General features: G+C 45.5%; 1 protein-coding gene across 2 annotated transcripts; it reads right to left on the reverse strand.

Moving 5' to 3' along the window:
- Positions 1 to 759: 759 nt before the first annotated feature.
- Positions 760 to 18,538, reverse strand: AGXT2 (alanine--glyoxylate aminotransferase 2). Of its 2 annotated transcripts, none has more exons than XM_033163862.1 (14): positions 18,414 to 18,538; positions 15,667 to 15,752; positions 14,580 to 14,764; positions 12,812 to 12,935; positions 12,067 to 12,161; positions 10,456 to 10,549; positions 9,554 to 9,647; positions 8,034 to 8,134; positions 6,976 to 7,068; positions 5,889 to 6,021; positions 4,743 to 4,831; positions 4,148 to 4,297; positions 2,860 to 2,958; positions 760 to 1,072 (listed from the first exon to the last, which is right to left on the reverse strand). In XM_033163862.1, exons 1-14 carry the CDS (start codon positions 18,505 to 18,507, stop codon positions 959 to 961), a joined length of 1,551 nt encoding a protein of 516 aa, XP_033019753.1. In that variant the 5' UTR covers positions 18,508 to 18,538; the 3' UTR covers positions 760 to 958. The 2 variants fall into 2 exon arrangements, with proteins under 2 accessions (XP_033019753.1, XP_033019754.1); XM_033163863.1 differs by lacking the exon at positions 18,414 to 18,538 and adding an exon at positions 17,742 to 17,835.

Genomic DNA, 18,538 nt, shown 5'->3' on the forward strand with positions numbered 1-18,538 from the left:
CCTGATTTAGCTCTTGCAGCATAGGGCGAGCTCCAGCCATGCCATTTGCAGTTTAAAATTGGCTTCTGCCAGCCTGGTGCATCCCAGAGGTTTTATGATACACCAGGACCAAAACACCAACACGGTGTGCAAATATAAAGAACAATTTTACTGGATTAAACACACTAAAATGCAATGTGCATGTCAAAGCCTGGAGCTACTTATAGACAAACAGTCAACTAATGGCACAATGTATATAATAATGTCATAGCGCAGTGCAAACACGCAAATTTTCCTGCAGATAGTTCTCTATTAGAAGCGCAGAGTCATGTAAATGGGAACGGTCACAGGAAGGATACTTCACATTGCCACGTGTAGAGGCAGGGGTCATGCGCAAGTAGCGGATGCAGACAGACACCTCCTCACCGAAAGCAGAACAGAAGACCTGTACTCTGGATGATAAGCAGGTTTCGCAACAGCTTCTTCAGTTCAGAATAATATATACCTAACACGATACATCAAAAATGTTCACAGGCTGCCCCGGCTTCTGACTGGGAAGCCACACAGGCACTGCTTGAATCCACAAAATGAATGGGGGCCCCAATGGACAGGTGCCAATTGGATGCTCCCCCATCTGCTTAAAGAAAGGCAGCTGTCACTCACATTCTAGGGACTGGTAGCAGCATTACTATTTATAAAGCACAGAAGAATCTCAAATAAAACCAAAGCAGCTTGACATACGTTTAAGGAAATAGAAAGACCAAAAAAGGGGGGGGGCTCATTGACAATTTATACAAACCATAAATCTCGTTGCTCAGCAGGTTTGCTGCAACTACCAAGTCTTCAGATGCCACAAGTTGGTGCAGCAAACGGGCTGCTACAATAAATGCGTCAACCGGTTGCAATTTGCCAGCTGTGGCGGTTCAATCTCAGGGATGTTTGTTCTTCGGCCCGACAGCTGGTGCAGCGAAGGGGGTTCTTATTGTGCCTTTGCTGTTCTCTCCCTGTGTTTTGTTAAAGCAGCATGGAAAACTCCCAGGGCAAAGTCTGCGTCTTCCTTAGTGATGCACAGTGGAGGTTTGATTCTAAACGTCTTGGGAAGAGGAAGAAGCCGAAATGAGGAGGAGGAAACTGGGGCGGCTCACATTAAATTGGAAATTTTTTTAAAAAAGGATACCTGGATACACACTGTGGTTACTAAATCGGAGCTGCTACAAAAAGGGGGGGGGAGAGGAAGCCACTTTATAGAAAGCTGGAGTCAGTGATAAACAAAATGGCTGAAATCGGGAAACACAGGAGAGAGAGAGAGAGCATAGGATGGTGCTTTGAACCTCAGACATTGTCTTATCTAGCCCAGTGCTGCAGACACTGACTTGCAGCAAGCTTCCCAGAGTCTCAGGCAACGATCTTTCCCCACCCCTAGTTGGCAATTGAACCCTTTTGCATGAAAAAGAAAAACATGCCACCTAACTGCTGCCTTTTAAACAATGTATTTTGGGCAGCTGGTACACAGCGCCTCACAAGGGCCTAACTGCACGTTATGTTAATGCTTTGATTAGCAACCGTGCCACTAAAGTTTTGAAAAATAAAATGCCAGGTTGTGGGGATAGTCATCAGCAGCACAGTATGGGAGGAGAGGAAATTCAAAGCTTTCTCTCCCCAGCTGCCTTCTTAGTAACACACACACACACACACACCCATAATGCATGTCAATTAGCATTGCAGGGAGTGGGGATGTTTTCCTTAGCCCCCTACTGCTAGTTCCCACACAAGGGTCATTTTATTTACTAAGACCGTGGCTTCAATTCCCCCGATGCTGTAGCACCATTAATGTTAATCACGTTATTAACGTAGCTTGCAGTTACCTAATATTTCTAACTTTACCAGTGCACAGCTTTGGGAAATTCTTGCTAAGCAGAGCTGTTAGGGTGAAGGGCTTGCTGGGGCAATCTGACCTACGGGGAGTTCATATATCTTCCCACTGCTTCCAGCCTGCAAAAAGCCCCAGTTCTTTTCCAAAAGCTGATCTCTTGCACTAGGGGAACAGAGAACCTTAATTGCTGCAGAATAGCGACATTCTCAAGGAGCCACGTTATCTATTCCGAAGTAAAGCCTATTGAATTCAATGGCACTCACTTCCAGGTTAAATCTGCCTGCCTGCCCTCCTTATGTGTAACCGGGAGCATGGCTTTGATGGACATGCTGAATGGGCCTTGGTTGGATCCAGTAGGCAGCTCTTAGGTGTTTATTCTGAACACCAAACCGCCCCCAAGGAAATGCAGCCATTGAAGCAAATCCTGAATTGCCAGCAGAGCGGCACTTAATTCTGCTTGGCAAAATCAGATCGGTGCGTTCCTGCTTTTCAGGCAGGAAGTACCAGGTTCAATCCCTGGCCTTTCCAGTTAGAACGATCAGGCACCTGGTTCTTGGAAAGGCCTCTGCCTGAGACCCTGGAAAACAGCTTCCAGTCAGACAATACTGGGCTTGATGGGAGTCTGCCCTGGTATAAGACAGTTTTCCTGATTTAGGGTTCACAGATTAAAAACAACAAACTGATCTGCAAGCATGCAGTTGTTTAGCAACTCCTGTCCCATCTAAAAATAAATAATGATTTTTCCCCTCTCCATGTTTTGTAAAGTCAAGCACACCTCTATTTTCTACTGGTGTCTGTTTCATTATTTCATGTCTCAGTACAGAGTTTATGCTTTCCTGTGAAAGAAAGTCACCCAGCTTTGCATTTCCAGTGGCATTTGCTTTTATCCAACACCTAAGGGAGGCATTACTGCTACAGCTGCCTATCTTTATAAACTGAATGTATCTAACTATAGATAGATATAGATATATATATCGGATTTATATATATCGTAAATAAAAGAATACCTGGAAAAACATTCCTCCCCGACCAATCAGCACTCCCATATCTTTGCAATCTTCCATGATCTGGTTCATCTCTTCAACTGGAAGCGGCTGACGAGTCTCCTGTGGAGAAAAAGTCAGCTTAGTTTTCTTCCACCTCTCCTGGTTCTTTTAATCAAAACTCATGTCGATTATGCCATTATTACATTTAGCCACTAGGTGGCACTGGACTTAAGTTTTAATCTGGGTGGAGGCAAAGGTCTCCTGTTACTGAGAGAGAACTAAGTTCTGGTCTGCCTTCCTGATTTGATTCCTCATTTTAAACCTTTCATGATAGCTGTTAAATTGTCAGCACCCTAACAAGGCCCCACTCCTGTCAGCAATCAGGCTGCAGCATTCTGCACTGCGTGCGGCTCCCAAATCAAGGGTGAGGGAAGCCCCACATAGAGAGCATTACAGTGGTACCTCGGGTTACAGACGCTTCAGGTTACAGACTCCGCTAACCCAGAAATAGTACCTCGGGTTAAGAACTTTGCTTCAGGATGAGAACAGAAATCATGTGGCGGCAGCGGGAGGCCCCATTAGCTAAAGTGGTAGCTCAGGTTAAGGACAGTTTCAGGTTAAGAAGGGACCTCCAGAACAAATTAAGTTCTTAACCCAAGGTACCACTGTACCGTAATCTAGCTAGCAGCTGTGGGGTGTGGAGGGGCTGTAGATATGGGCAGCGTCTAGAAAAGAGACAAGCTCTTAGCCTGTCTGCACAGGGAGCCACAAGGCTTCACCAGCATAGGAAACTCAACCTAGAGCACGAAACAAGAGGAACATCTGTGGCATGGAGAGCCAGGTATTCCTTGGGCAAAACCAAGGCAAGAATAGAGGCACCTAGGTAGCTCAGTTGGTTAGAGTGTGATGCTGATAATGCCAAGGTTGCAGGTTTGATCCCTGAATGGGACAGCTGAATATTCCTGCATTGCAGATGGTTGGACTGGATGATCCGTAGGGTCCCTTCCCACTCTATGATTCTATGAGTTGCCACATCTCCAACTAACTAATCATTTGTAATGTGTAAATAATAAAAGTTGTGGCCAAATTTCAAACCTCCGTATCAGTGTCTGCCAACCACAAAGTGCAGCTCTGGCACTGAGAAGGCCCATGGAATTAACTGGAGGGTGATTTTTAGTGGCCTCCATAGTAGGGCTATCTGAAATGGGCCTTTAGTTGCGACAGCCCAAGAGCTAAGACGGATCTATAAATCGAGGCTGCTTATACCATGATAGAGACCCATTCCAGACCCCCAAAGTGTCTTCCTGACCTTATTCTTGACCATCTCTATCCCAATCATAAGTCCTTTGCCACGGACGTCTCCGACTATTTCAAACTCATTGCGCAGCTTAGCCAGCTGTAACAGGAGGTGAGTCCCCACCTCCTTGCTGTTTTTCTGCAAGCCGTCTTCTGCTATTGCCTGAGAACACAAAAGCCACGCAGGAAATCATCAAATACTCTGAAATACCGTTGGCCAGGCACTTTTTAACTCTAAAGAAAGTAACACAGCATGTGGAGTTAATCTGATACACCACTACTATGAGTGTAAATAACTGCTGCACAGAACATACGGATAATCCTGTCTTAAATATACAAGGGGGAAATGAGACAAGGATAGGGAGCCTGGACGTTGTTGCATCAAAACAAGTGTCCCTCCCACAGTTTCCAGAGCATTTTCCCATTGCTTGTTGCAAAAGATCTGATCTGCTTGGGAAGCAAGCTTGTTGCACAAGATATTAACAGCACTTCCTGAATTTGCTAGAATGTGATTAAATCCCTCCCTAAAACATAGAGACAGTCTGGCAGTACTTAAGGAGGATGGTGGTGTACTGCAATGTTAAGATAAGTCACAGTCATTTTCTTACATCCAGAACTGCAGACCCAACTGCACAAGCCACAGGGTTTCCTCCAAATGTGTTGAAATGTAGGGTTTGAGCAAAGGCTTCTGCAATCTCTGAAAAACAAAGCATGCTAGTATTAATAACTGAAGCTTTACAGTAATTAAAGGCAGCAGCTTTTAATTTAATTTAAGGGTTCCCAAACTGTGGTTCATGGACTGAGCTTCATCCAGGTGGTCTGTGGTTGTCATGGACTGGTTGGATGCAGAGGAATGGTGGGAAGAACCAGCTGGGGATCCCAAGGGAAGAAGGCACAGAGCCCGGGGATTAGTGGTAGGATGATGATGAGTGGCCCGAGGAAGAAGACTGGGAGGAGGTGGTGTCAGAAGCTGAAGAGGTAGCAGGGCTTAGTATGCTGGGGGAGTCTGTGGCAGAGAGAAGTCCAGAATCAGAAGTAGAAGCAGGAGAGGAGGGAGACCAAGAGACAGAGATAAGTCAGACTGGTGAAAGAGGTATGGATGTCTCCCCCTCCTGCTGTGAAAAGCTCCACTCCCATCTGGTCTCCCAGGACCAGAAGAGGCATGAAAAGGGCAGGGAGAAGTTAGGGTCAAGCAAGCACAGTCTCAGATTGCTTGGGAAAACCACGGAGAGGAGGGGGCTTAGGCAGCTGTGGGGAGGCAGGGACCTTCAGTCTCTACAACTGCTTCATGGGGGCAAGACCTACCAGTGATGTGTTGCTGTGCTCATTAGGACTTACCCACCCACCTCGGTGCAGATCCTGTTTTTGCTAATAAAGTGTTAAATTCAACTTGCTCAGTGTGATTTACTGCTATCTCATTTCTGTCAATGGTATGTTTGCATTGAATATTCATGCAGATTTTTTGTCGTATATTGCTTCTTTTATTTTTTACATTAAAATGCAACATAATAAAAGAAGCAATAAAATTACAATTTAAAAAATCCTCCAGCATATTGCAAAGCACATTACAATTCTTACAACCGGCAGGAAAATTGTTAAGTGGTCCGCCAAGACCCTCAGCAATTCTGAAGTGGTCCATAGGCAGTGAGAATTGGGAACCACTGCCCTAGACAAAGCATAGAAGCAAAAGTCTGTTCTCACCAAACAGCTACGAGAGCCCCGTTAAACATCTGAAGTATGAAAGTTACTTGCACCTGCTGTACTGACAACGGCTGCCATTGGAAACCCGTTGCCAATTCCCTTTGCCATGGTGACAATGTCAGGAACAACACCGTGTCCTTCAAATCCCCAGAAATGGCTGCCTGTTCGACCAAACCCCGTCTGAACCTTCAAAGGGCAAATAATTTTTTTTATTAAAAAAAAGTTGCTTCGTATGTTTTGGGCTTGTAGTTCACAAAATACAGTTTTATTTCACAGATAACTTTTCTAGAGGAATTGTGTGCACCCAGTGCGTGCGTTGCCACAGGTGATGAGCACACAGTTATTTCACCACACCTACCAGCTTGTAGGAATCCTCTGCAACTGGGTCGCATAATACTGTATATGTGCATGCAATGCTCACATGAAACTGTGTATACCAGGGGGCATGCTGCAAAATGGTCGAAGAGGCTGTTGGATCAAGCCAATGGCCGATCCCAGTGGCCAACCAGATAGATTTGAGAAACTTGCAATGTGGATTTCGGCACAAGAGCACTCTTCTCTCCTGTTGTTTCCAGCAGCAGGTATTCAGAAGCATTACTGCCTCGAGCATAGCCATCAAGGCTAGGAAGCCATTGATATATTTCTCTCTCCACAAATTCATCTAATTCTCTTTCAAAGTTATCCAAGCTGGTGGCCATTACTGCACCCTGTGGCAGTGAGTTCCATAGTTTAACTGTGTGCTGCATGAAGGACTTTATTTTATCTGCCCTGAATTTTCCAACATTCAGCTTTGTTGGCTATCCACAGGTTCTAGTGTTATATGAGAGGGAGAAAAAAACTTTACTCAACTGAGAACATACCCAGCTTTGTAAAGCTGCCTAATCAGTTTTATCCAACCTTTTTGGGACCAAAGGCTGCATTATTCCAGAGGAAAAGTGTCAGGAACTCTGCTCCCATATGTGTGGGGCCAGGTTCCCACATAATCACACATCCTTCACTCTCTCACGCACCAAGTTATTTCCCATGGAAATAAAGGAATATGTATAATACTAGGTAACTCCCATTTTCTTCACAATATATATATTTTTAAAACAGATGTGTTGGATCTTTGGACAGGGGAAGTTAAGTTCAAGTACTCACTTCATCCGAGATGCACACACCACCTTTTTCGCGCACCAGCTGAAAAGCCTCTTTCAGGAATCCCTTGGGGTACTGAACTGTTCCGTTGACACCCTGCCAAAAACAAGCACACACACAAAAAAAGACACTGGTTTAGTGGCCAACAGCAGCTCCACCTTGGTGGAAATGTGCTTCCACTTGCACAAGCTGGAGCACCTGATTTCCACTGATACTCTCTCCCAGGAACCACAGCTCTCAGCATCATATCCCTTTCTGTTCCAGGAGGTCCCCCACCCCTCAGGAGCAGCTTTTGTGGGGAGCAATCAGCAAAATCTGAATCCCCCAGACTTGTAGCAGAGCATGCTTCACCCATACAACACATCTGCCACTAGATACCACACACTCTATGCAGCAAAACATGGAAGCAAAAGGATGCCCATTTTCTCTTGTGTCGGAGTAGCTTCCTTTTACTTTGAAACATGCTTTAAGAGAGAGAGGCATTTGGTGGCAAGCCAGTGGTGGCTGGTGTCCGTAGGACAAAAGGCAGGAATTCAAACAGTTGGTAGAACCAGTCACAGGCAGAGCCAAGGAATTCTAGTTTGGTCCCCATCCTCCTCCACCTCCCTGTTGACTTCTACAAGGGACAAGACTGAAACTAAGGAGGAGGAAGGTGACAGACCAAATAAACCATCGTTAAGCAAGGTTGTTAGGTTTGGACATGACAGCAAACCATAGACAAAACAAGCCTTGGTTTGTCAGCCAATTACAAAGCATCTTGGTTTGCTGGCAGAAAACAAACATGGTTACTCTGCTGGGCTGGGTTTGCCCATTAGAAAACACTTTGGTGCAAACCAATCCACTGACATAGCATGCTTTTAATTTGCTCTGAACTAATTTTAAGATGTATTTTAACTAACTGGTTGCCTGTTTTTATGTTCTTATGTTCTTTGTATACTGTCTTAGTTTCATGATGTTAGCCGCCCTGAGCCTGGCTCCAGCCAGGGAGGGCGGGGTACAAATAAAAATTTATTATCATTATTATTATTACTGCTACTGCTACTACAAAGGGAATCACTTACCTGAATTGGCTCAGCAATAAATCCAGCTATGGCCTTTGGAACACAAGTCGTGAGAGTGTCTTTGAGCTGCTCAATATACTGGTCTTTTGCATGGCAAGAGCCTGTATCGAGAGGATGGGGAGGGAGAACAAAACATTCACATGCAATAGAGGCCAAGGGTGGCTTCCTATGCTGCTTTTATAAAAAATAAAATATCCACCATGCATTTTGGCAACATCTGAATAACCTATGTTGGTCCAACCACCAGCATCTAATTACTCATATTCCAGAGGCTGGCAGAATAAATGCAATGTCTTTGTATTCAAAGACACATGTGCCATCCATTTCCCCTTCTATTCCTAATTTACAGCTTTAACAGCAGAGTCCTATGCCTGCCTGCTCAGAAGTAAGTCCCATTGAGCTGTATAGAGATTACTCACAGGGCTGCAGCTAAAAGCTAGAGCTATACAACTGTGATTGCTCCTAGAGCAAATATGCTGCACATAAATGAGTGCGTTTCCAAAGTCATTTAGTCATTTGACATATGTCCTATCTATGATTTGCAGTAGCAAACTTAGCCTGTATACACCTGGAAGGAAGTCCCATTGTTTTTGCAGGTCCCACTTGCACCTTTTAAAAGAGCAACTAGAATTGGATTGGGGGAGTTTGGCCACCATCCAAGTTTGCAAACTGTTCACAATTGATCCCAAATCCACCAGCACCCCTTTGTCCCCAGGGAAGCCCTCTAAAGCAGGCATCCCCAAACTAAGCCCCGCGAGCTGGATGTGGCCCACGAGGCTCATTTATCCGGCCCCCGGTGATCCCCGCCGCCCGCTGCCACCACCCACTCTTACCGGCACGGCACGGCACGGCACGGCACGGCTGCCCACTTTCGGGTTGCTGAGTGCAAAAAAATAGCTTGTGTGCATGTGCAAGTGTCATTTCTGGTGCACATACGGGTCGGAGGAGGCCCATGCGCATGTGCACAAGCTATTTCTGGTGCTCAGCAACCCAAAAGTGTGCTGGAAATCGTGTGGGCACACGTGTATGGGCGCGCACTGCCCCGCGCTCCGGCCCACCACACAATCGGCGCTGGAGGCACTGGCCCGAGGCCAAGTAAGTTGGGGAACCCCTGCTCTAAAGTGTCCAATTCTCAGCATGAAACACTTAGCAAAGACTAGCAGTTTAAAAGGAATTATGAGATGAGGGAGTTGCGTTGCAGTAGCTGTGGCTCAGCTTCAGCCCAAGACCCACCCACTCCAAACTCGCTCATCCCAGCGGATCTTGGGTTTGGATTTCATTGTCAGTACAATCATATCTGAGAGATATACTTTACATGCAGGAGGTGCCAAGTTCAATCTACACTCACAGTTAAAAGGATATTTGCCTTGTAAAACTGCTGTCAGAACTAATGGTCTGGCTGCGCATGAGAGGGTTGCAGATGTCCATCTGCTCTAGGCATATCCACTTTACTGCACTGAACCACCATGGTGTCATTCTCTTTCACCTCTGAAAATCAAGGCCTCTCTCATTGAAACAACCTGCAGAACAGGTGCATTTTCGAATGGTTTGCACTGGAGAATCTCGACAATGGCTTCCCCCCCAGGGACCGCGAAAAACATCAGGCAGCATTGTCTGAAAAGCACAACGGAGATATAGGTGTTGCAATGGGATTAACTGACCATGTCAGGATTTTATGCTATTTTCCACATTTTGATCTGAGATACGTACTCATCAAAATGCTGGTTCAGCCTGATTTCATAGATACAAAACATTTTGGCCACCAGCAGAAAGTTCACTCTTCATGAACAAGTGATCAAAAGATACCTGTATTTGGAACCAACCCAACTGTATTGCCTTTGATTGAAAATTGAGCAAATTTCTCTTTGTGCATTTTGTAAAACTTGGAGGAACTCAGAAGGCTGCACATTGCTATACTGTACCTACAGAATGTAGGTCTGATTAAAAAGAGAGAGAGGAGGTATAATTCTCTTCTCTGTTACCAGAGTGAAAACATTGTATTAAAGTGTCTAGTATTCTATTTAATTTTATTATTGTTTTATTAAATATTGCCTTCCACACATACACACACATACATCCCAAGGCAATGTACAAGACACAACAAAGCGGCTAAAAGACAGTGAAAAACAACACAGAAAGCAGCAGATACCTTAAAATAAAAATACAACGTAGAGACCTATAGCAGAGAAACTCTCCTGCAGACCGCATTAATCCACTGGATACATAAAGGACAAACAACCTGGCCCTGAGCTATTTGTGGCCTTATATGTCAGTGCCAATACTTTTTGTGCTTGGCCCATAGCAGATTGGCAGCCTCTGGACCAACCTGAAGAGGAGCATCACATAGGGAGGTTTAGGAAAAGTCAAGCAATTAAGGTGTTTGTTGTGCGACAAATTAGGAAGGAAGCAGCAAGAACCTCACCTTTTGGCAGCCAAGCCCACTGGCAAGTCCATGTTTGTAAGTTCCAATAGACGACAGGCCAATTGTGTAAGCACTGCTCCCGTGGTAGCCTCCTCTGTAGAAAACAAACAAACACCACAACCACTTTCAAGCCCTTCTGATTAATCTCCCTGTGACTGTTTTTAAAAATCAGAAAGAAACAAGAATAATTGAAAGAAAGGCAAGCTTCTGAACTGCACAGAAACAGTCTTCAGCAACCAGTACTCAGAGCTAACAATTAACAGAAAACCCTTCTGGCTTCTCAGTGGTTTGTCTTTACCAAACTGATCTGAAGAGGATGAGTGTTCAATACACAAAATTGCTAAGTTAGCACTAGCAATTGGCAACCACTAGCAAGCATAAATTTGAATCATCTATAGGAGAAAGTGGATGAAGGGAAGTTTTTTTTCTCCATCCCTCATAACACTAGAACTTGGGAACATCCAATGGATCTGAATGTTGGAAGATAATGTACTTCTGTACACAGAGCATCAATTATGGAATTAGATCCCAAAACAGGCAGCATTGGCCACCAACCTGGATGACTTGAAAAGAGGATTAGGAAGATTCATACAGGAAATGGCTATAAGTGTCTGCTAACCATGATGGATATGTTTTTCCTCCATCATTTGAGGCAGTATGTTTCTGAAATACAGCTGCTCGAAACACCAAGAGGAGGGAGTGTTTTTGCATCCAAGTTTTGCTTATAGGCCTTTAGTTGGCCACTGTGAAAAAAGGATGCTGGACAAGATGGACCACTGGCCTAATCCAGTAGTGCCTTTCTTATGTTTTTAAGTAGCATCAACCTGGGCATTTAACATCTTTTTATCTTGATTTTCTTACTTTGAACACCTGTGTTTCAGGAAGAGTTCTATGCAACTCAAGAGCTCACACCCAAGAGTTTGAACATCTTTTGGCCAAGTACGTAAGAGATCACTTCACCTGCTCCATGTTTTATGCTGAACTTAGAGGGACTCTGATCAGTTCAGAGTATGTGCTAGTTCAGCAACCTTTGGCATCCTGGATGGGCGCACCCCCCCTTTCACTTCTGTATGAATCTCGCTATTCCAAGGCATGCCAGAAGAAAGCATGAATTTTCAATAAATTAGAAGAAACCTAAAGTCCCATTTAGAGGACCATTCTGGGCCATTGACCAGTAATCTGTTTTAAAAAGGAATTGTCAGCCAGTAACACAACACACTCTAGAAAAAAAATAGATGAAGATACATAATTGAACAGTATTTCAGGGGAATTAAATATTGCAGCAGAATATTGCAGATAGGAACATTTGGACATAAATCTCTCCGACCTAGTTATGGAACAAGGGAAATCTTCTCACCCCTATATGGAACAGAAAAGCAGATCACAATATACCCAGATATCTAGAATGTTGATGTGTGTTTTAATCTGTTTTTTATTCTATTGCTGATTTTATTTTTTCAATGTTTTGAATTGTTGCCTTTAACTGTTTTTACCAGTAATTTTATTGTTTTATTTTTTGTGTAAATCACTTTGAGGTTTCCTTACAACCAAGCAGAGCATGGATTTTATGAAATAAAAATAAGTAAGGAATATACAAGGTGCAATAGCTACCTCAATCCAATGATGTCAAAGTTGCGTGTAAAAACCCTTGCCATTAACATGGCAAGGTCGTTGGCTTCCGAACCGCTGTTGGTTAGGAAAATCACCTAGAACAAAGATATTCGTCAGAATGCAGATTTAGGGAGAAGAGAAGCAAAGTTACGTGTAAATCTATTCTGATGCACAGTTAACAATCTGGCAAACACCATGGATTGTATTCAATGCAGCTTTAAGTACTTCATTCCAGGAGGAGAATGGCTTCTACTTGTGCAATGGGACTTTCCCCTGCCACTCACTGTGTGTGCTGCCTGAATCTGTTCTGGGGTTTCCCCCCCCCCCAACCCTCTGGAGTAGATTTGGGAATTGTCTGTGGTGCATGCAGAGGCAGGGGGGGTAGGAAAACCCCGTGTGCATTTGGAAGTCATCTGTTCTTGAAATTATTTAGTTAAATACCACCCAAGGGTTATAATTCCACTATATCAGGCATAGACAAACTCGGCCCTCCAGATGTTTTGGGACCACAACTCCCATGATCCCTAGCTAAAAGGACCAGTGGTCAGGGATGATGGGAATTGTAGTCCCAAAACATCTGGAGGGCTGAGTTTGCCTGTTCCTACACTATATCTTCTGAAATATATATATTTGGATTGGGGGGTGGGAATGGAATTACATCCCTGACGGACTCTCCTAGCTCTCAGAGAATCGCTGTAACCCACACATTTCAAACTGAATTTTCTCACTGTAGAACTCAGCATACCTTTAGGGGAGCTGGAAGCAATGAGGCCAGTTTCTCTCCATATTCCTGTATTGCTGCGTGCGCATAGAGGCTGCTTGTGTGCCACAAGCGACCAAGTTGTTTCTGGGCAGCTGCTGTTACCTTTCTGGGTGTGTTTGAAAAAAAAAAGTGATGATTTAAGTTTTCGATCCAATTTGTTTTTGATATATCAACCCCCCATCCCCCATCCCACTTTAATAGTGAAAGTTTAGTTTCATGCTGTTAAATTACCGGTAGGTTAGCTATCTGTATTGCTTTATACATGTTGCACAGACCTTAAGCCTGTTTTGAATTGATGTTTTATGCTTCTGTTATTGCTACATTACTGTTGCTGTGCTCTGTAATTTTTTTTAATAGTGTCATGTTTATGTGTAAACTGTTTTGAGGTCACTTGGGATGAAAAGTGATACATTACAGTAAGTAAGTAATTCAATTAAGTGGATATGGCATTCTACCAAAATATTAGTTGGCTACAGTTTAGCCCAATGAACAAGATACATAAGCAGCGTGTTGCTGCAAAGTAACAGAGCTCATCTGTTGCAGCATACCTACCGGTACAGAATCTAGTCTTTTAAACTGTTGCTGTTATGCTCTTTTATAAACAACCCAGGAAACACTGTGCAATATAGAAACTTTAAAAATGCAATACCAACAAACAGTAGCATCATATTGAGCTGAAATATTTCACGGACAAGAGTTTGCTTCATCAGATGCATAAAGCTTGCTTCTGGGTAGATATAGTTAGGATTGCACTGCAAACCTTTGGTCCTCCAGATGTTGCTGGACTACAATTCCCATCATTCCTGGCCATTGGCCATACTTGGTAGGAGTGATGGGAGTTACAGTTCAACAAGAGTTATATAGGTAAGAGCTGTTCGACAGTGGAACTGACTCTCCTTCACTGGAGGTTTTTAAGTGCAGGTTGCATGGCCGTCTGTCATGGGTGCTTTAGTTGAGATACCTGCATTGCAGGGGGTTGGACTAGATGACCCTTGGGGTACCTTCCAACTCTACAATTCTATGATTCTAACACCTGGAGTGCCAAAGGTCTCCGACTCCTGATGTACATGCACGTATAAGGAGGAAAACTACAAACACTGGGGCCAAATGGCCATGAAATGCAAGAAATGTAATCTGTGACAATTCTGTGTAATGCATAACACTCCCAAGAGCTGTAACAGGTGATAAGCAGCAAGGATCATGTGTCAGTTTTCATGGAAGAGCTTCAAGCTGATTAGCATGAACACGGTTGCCTTTTGAAAGGCAACATTTACATGGCACCATTAACCAAAAAATACTCAGTACACCTAATAGATCCTTTGTGACATCAGAGTAGGTAAGCCAATGGCAACAAGAGCAGTTGTGACATCTCCACCTGCCCCGATTCACTGTGGCACCCAAGCAAATTCCCTGCTTGTTTGCAGATGGCACTCAAGGCTCATTCATACTAATTTCCCTCTGCATTTTCTAGGCACAAATCTGTGCTTATCGGGTCCATATCCCACATGAAAGCCCACTCTTTAATGCTCATGTCCATCTGCGGAAAACCTGAATTGCTGTTTGTTCTGATTCAGCATTAAAGAGCAGGTTTCCATTGGGGGAAGTGCTCAAACATGGACTGGGAAAGTGCTTACTTGGGCCTAGTGTGTGACAAAAGTTAAGTGTGGATAAACCCTCATTACCCATGGTCTGTAATCATGCTAACATAATTTTACAGATTATTAGACAGTGGGATTAACCACATACTTACGGGTGGCAGTGACCAACACTAACAGTGGCAATTCCAGCAAAGAGATCAAGGTACCGACGTCCTTCCAAGTCGAACACCCACTGCATATGCCCCTGATGGATAAGCAGTGGTTTCTTGTAGTAAGTGACCAAGGAGGGGGACACATTCTGTTTCCGGATCTTCAGCATCTGCTCATAGGGATAGGACTGCAAGCAGGATGGACAAAAAGGCATTTGTAGATCTATTTCCATTGTAGAGAACTGACCCCCCCCAATCATATCAGTTGAGTAATCAGATTGTATCAACATATTACAGCCTTGAAATATCCGTCTGCTAATCTGGGCTGGGTAGAAAGTGCCCCAAACTCTCCCTGCGCCACTGAGGAAATAGAGCCACATATACAATACAGTACAACCACTACAAATGTGTGTGTGTGTGTGTGTGTGTGTGTGTGTGTGTGTTTCATACGTTCATTAGTAACACTAAATGGATGCCCATTTCAAAGTTTTTAGCTTGGTTTACTAAATAAACATACTACTCTCTAGGGGCATCAAGACAATTTCCCAATGCAAACTGGATTTTCCAGTTCGAAACTTCCCAGAAAACTCGCATCACTGGCTGTATGCCTATGTATACTGGTGGAGGAACAGGGGTATGGAGGGAGCAGACCACCCCAGCACCACTATTCCGGTAGGGTGCCATCGCAGTGAACCCTGAACATGCGCCGCACAACCCCTGCACACTGGGCACCACACCCCCACAGACAGTGCGTCATGCCCCCAGAACGCGCACCATGCCCCTGTGGGCAGTGCGCCACGCCCTTGCAAGCGGTGTACCATGCTCCCACCACGCCCCCATCTGCTCTCCGCCCCCGGTAGCGGAGCATGCAGCTTTGCCACTGCCTATGTACACCTATATGGGAATGTAAGCCCCTTTGAACTCAATGGGACTTGTTTCTAAGTAGGCACATATAAGATTGTACAGTCAGCCTGCATTAAGCATACTTTGCCTCTGCCTTGTGCACAGAACCTTGCTGAGACCTAGCAACACAGCAAAGCCCTCCAAACCCTATCCACCCACAAACAGGACTAGCAACTCACACACTTACCTCATATTTTTCAGGTAAAAAGCCACAAGGAGGCATTTTTGATTGCAGGCGGCAAGAGTTTTGCAGATTCTGTTGCCTGTATACCTCTAATTTTAAAATGCAAGTCGTTAGGATTATCCACACATATCAGTGTAACCCTCTGAAGTGCAATTTAATTTTATTCCAGTGTCATGTGACAAGCAGCTTTAACGTTTTGCTGCTGAGATACTGTGAAGCGGGCTTGGCAGAAAGTCAGTGGCTGGCCTAAAGTCATGGTAAGTGTTATGCTTGAGCAAGGATTGGAACCAAAGTCCAAAGTGTAATACCCCACCCACTGTACCACATTGGCATCAGAAACTATTCTTCTAGCACAGACTTCCCCTGTGTATAGATGGCATTAGACTGCCTCTCCCATCAGCCCCTGCCAGCATGGCCAATGCTCAAGGAGGATGGGAGTGGCAGGCCAAAAACACCTGGAGGGAACAAGGCTGGGGAAGAAAGTTTCAACACAAATCAATGTGGACCAGAATGATCCTGTGTACAAAGTGCTTCTGGCCTTAAGTGCAATTAGTCCTCTAAGGTGGCCCTAAAATTGCTTCTTTCCCTTCTTGCAGCATGGGCTGGAAAAGCAGGTGCAGTTCGTATGCTTGGAGTGTTGGCAGGGGATGAGATGCACATCAGGTATGTGGAGAAACAGCTACTGCAAATGCACCTAGTTTACAAATATGCACATTTTAAAAATGCTACCTCTTTGGGCAGCGGTACAGTTAGGTAATTTCAAGCTCTAGACTGAAAAGTTATAGATGGCAACGTGTATTAATTCAGAGTGCTTCCACATGGCAGTTTACCACAGACTTTGTGCCGCTCAGGCAAGCAAGTTTTGCGCAGCAGCCACACAACATCTTCCTTATCAAAATGCTGCCCCATTTTATTTTCCCATTTAATTCTGATCTCGTTTTCATGGAATATCAAAATGTGAAAAAGAAAGAGTGAAACTGTGGGGTGTATTGTTATTGTTATTGTTATTGATACTCCGCCCATGTGGCTGGGTTTCCCCAGCCACTCTGGGCAGCTTACAGCACTTTAAAAAATGGTAAACACCAAACATTAAAAACTTCCCTAAACAGGGCTGCCTTCCGAGGTCTTCTAAAAGTCTGATAGTTGTTTATTTCCTTGACATCTGATGGGAGGGCGTTCCACAGGGCGGGCGCCAACACCGAGAAGGCCCTCTGCCTGGTTGGTTCCCTGTAACCTCACTTCTTGCAGTGAGGGAACTGACAGAAGGCCCTTGGAACTGGACCTCCCAAGTGCTTCAGAGAAGCAGGAGTTCTGAAGCTCCCCAAAATCACACTGGTTCAAATCCCACACTCCTGCCATTGCCCTGCCCCCATCTGGTATCGAAGGGGTACTGGTTCTGAACGTGGAGGTTTCAATCAGCCATCATACTTACTAGCTTTGGTTGATAGGTATATTATGCATCCTCCATGGTTTGTAATGTTGAATTCAGTTGGGATAGCTCAGCAGAGCATTAAACTCTTAATCTCAGAGTCATGGGTTTGACCCCCAAGTTGGGCAAAACATTCCCTGGTTGCAGGGAGTTGGACTGGAGGACCCTGGTGATTCCATCCATGCCTACAGTTGCATGACTCTACAATACACATTAACTTGAGAGTAAAGCAGGCCAGATGCAAAAGAAGACAGGGTTTCTGCACCTTTTAATAAGTTGTGAAGAGGGAATTTCAGCACCTGCTGAAAACGATTCTTCTACAAGGCTGTTAAATGTAAGCGAGTTCCCTCTTATTTTGCATCTGCCCCCCCCAAAAAAATCTGGTGGCAAGTCTCACTAAATATATACCTAGCATTTATATACCGCTTAATATTTCAAAAAATAAAATAAAAAACTCAAACAGTTCCACAATACAGCCCACGTTTTCACTTCCCAGTAAACGTGTTTAGGATTAAGCCGCATTTAAGGCAGCGGGTGCAAGTCCCGAGCCTCAGCCCCTCCTGCGGCAGCGAGTTCCGCAGATTAATCACCTCTGCCCGCCTGCGGAGAAGCGCGTTTTCCGTACTGCCGGCTCCAAACCTCCTCCTACCTGTCAGCTTCGGCAGCCACCTCCGCTAGCGGGGCTGCGTGGGTGCAAATCGCCCTGCCGGCAGGAATTCTAGGCTCCCCTGGCCGGTAGGCATTGAAGGGGAAAGGAGAACTGTGTTTGTAGGTGCGGCGTTCCGAGTCCACGGTAACAAGAGCGGGAGCGGAGCTTTGCTCGCGCCTCAGCCCAGGAGCTTTTCTCGTTCCTCGGGGGAAAGCGAGGGCGCGCCTCTGAGGGCGTGCAGAGCGCGCTTCCTCCGAGTAGCCATTCTTCGCGCAGCGGCGGCGGCGGCGGAGGTGAAGGCTTTGCACAGCGGAAAGGCGCTTCCAGTCGCTCATCCCCTTCCCAGACGACGCCAAAGAGCGCGCTCGAGGGCGGGTCTGGAGAGCGACCTCCGCGCGCTTGTTGGAGAGGGGGGGAAAGGGCGCCTTCGTATTGTGGTGCGAATCCTCAAAGCCACTTTCCGCTGTGGAAAGCCTTCACCTCCGCCGCCGCCGCCGCTGCGCGAAGGATGGCTACTCGGAGGAAGCGCGCTCTGCACGCCCTCAGAGGCGCGCCCTCGCTTTCCCCCGAGGAACGAGAAAAACTCCTGGGCAAAGCTCCGCTCCCCGGTGCCCTCCCCCCCCACACCCGTAGCCCCTCCGGCCTGCCCCGCTCTCCGACGCCGCCTGTTACCTCTCCCCGCCGCGCCGGGCCTGTTTCCCGCCCAGAGCCAGGCCAGGCGGGGCTTCTGGCCCAGGAACGGCCCTCGGAGCCGAGCCGCGACCATTCCCTCTCTCTCTCGCTCAGAAACAGCAGGC

Source organism: Lacerta agilis, chromosome 11 (genome assembly GCF_009819535.1).
Source record: "Lacerta agilis isolate rLacAgi1 chromosome 11, rLacAgi1.pri, whole genome shotgun sequence".
Classification (NCBI taxonomy): domain Eukaryota; kingdom Metazoa; phylum Chordata; class Lepidosauria; order Squamata; family Lacertidae; genus Lacerta; species Lacerta agilis.

What these genes read in the sequence shown, in the direction of transcription:
- AGXT2 (XM_033163862.1), bottom strand. Translation starts at nt 18,507, where the DNA reads ATGGTCGCGGCTCGGCTCCGAGGGCCGTTCCTGGGCCAGAAGCCCCGC. An exon ending in GTGGGCTTGGCTGCCAAAAG is followed by an intron (nt 9,648 to 10,455) that starts GTGAGGTTCTTG and finishes TGTGCTTTTCAG; the next exon opens with ACAATGCTGCCTGATGTTTT. An exon ending in AGCCGTTGTCAGTACAGCAG is followed by an intron (nt 4,832 to 5,888) that starts GTGCAAGTAACT and finishes TTTGTTTTTCAG; the next exon opens with AGATTGCAGAAGCCTTTGCT.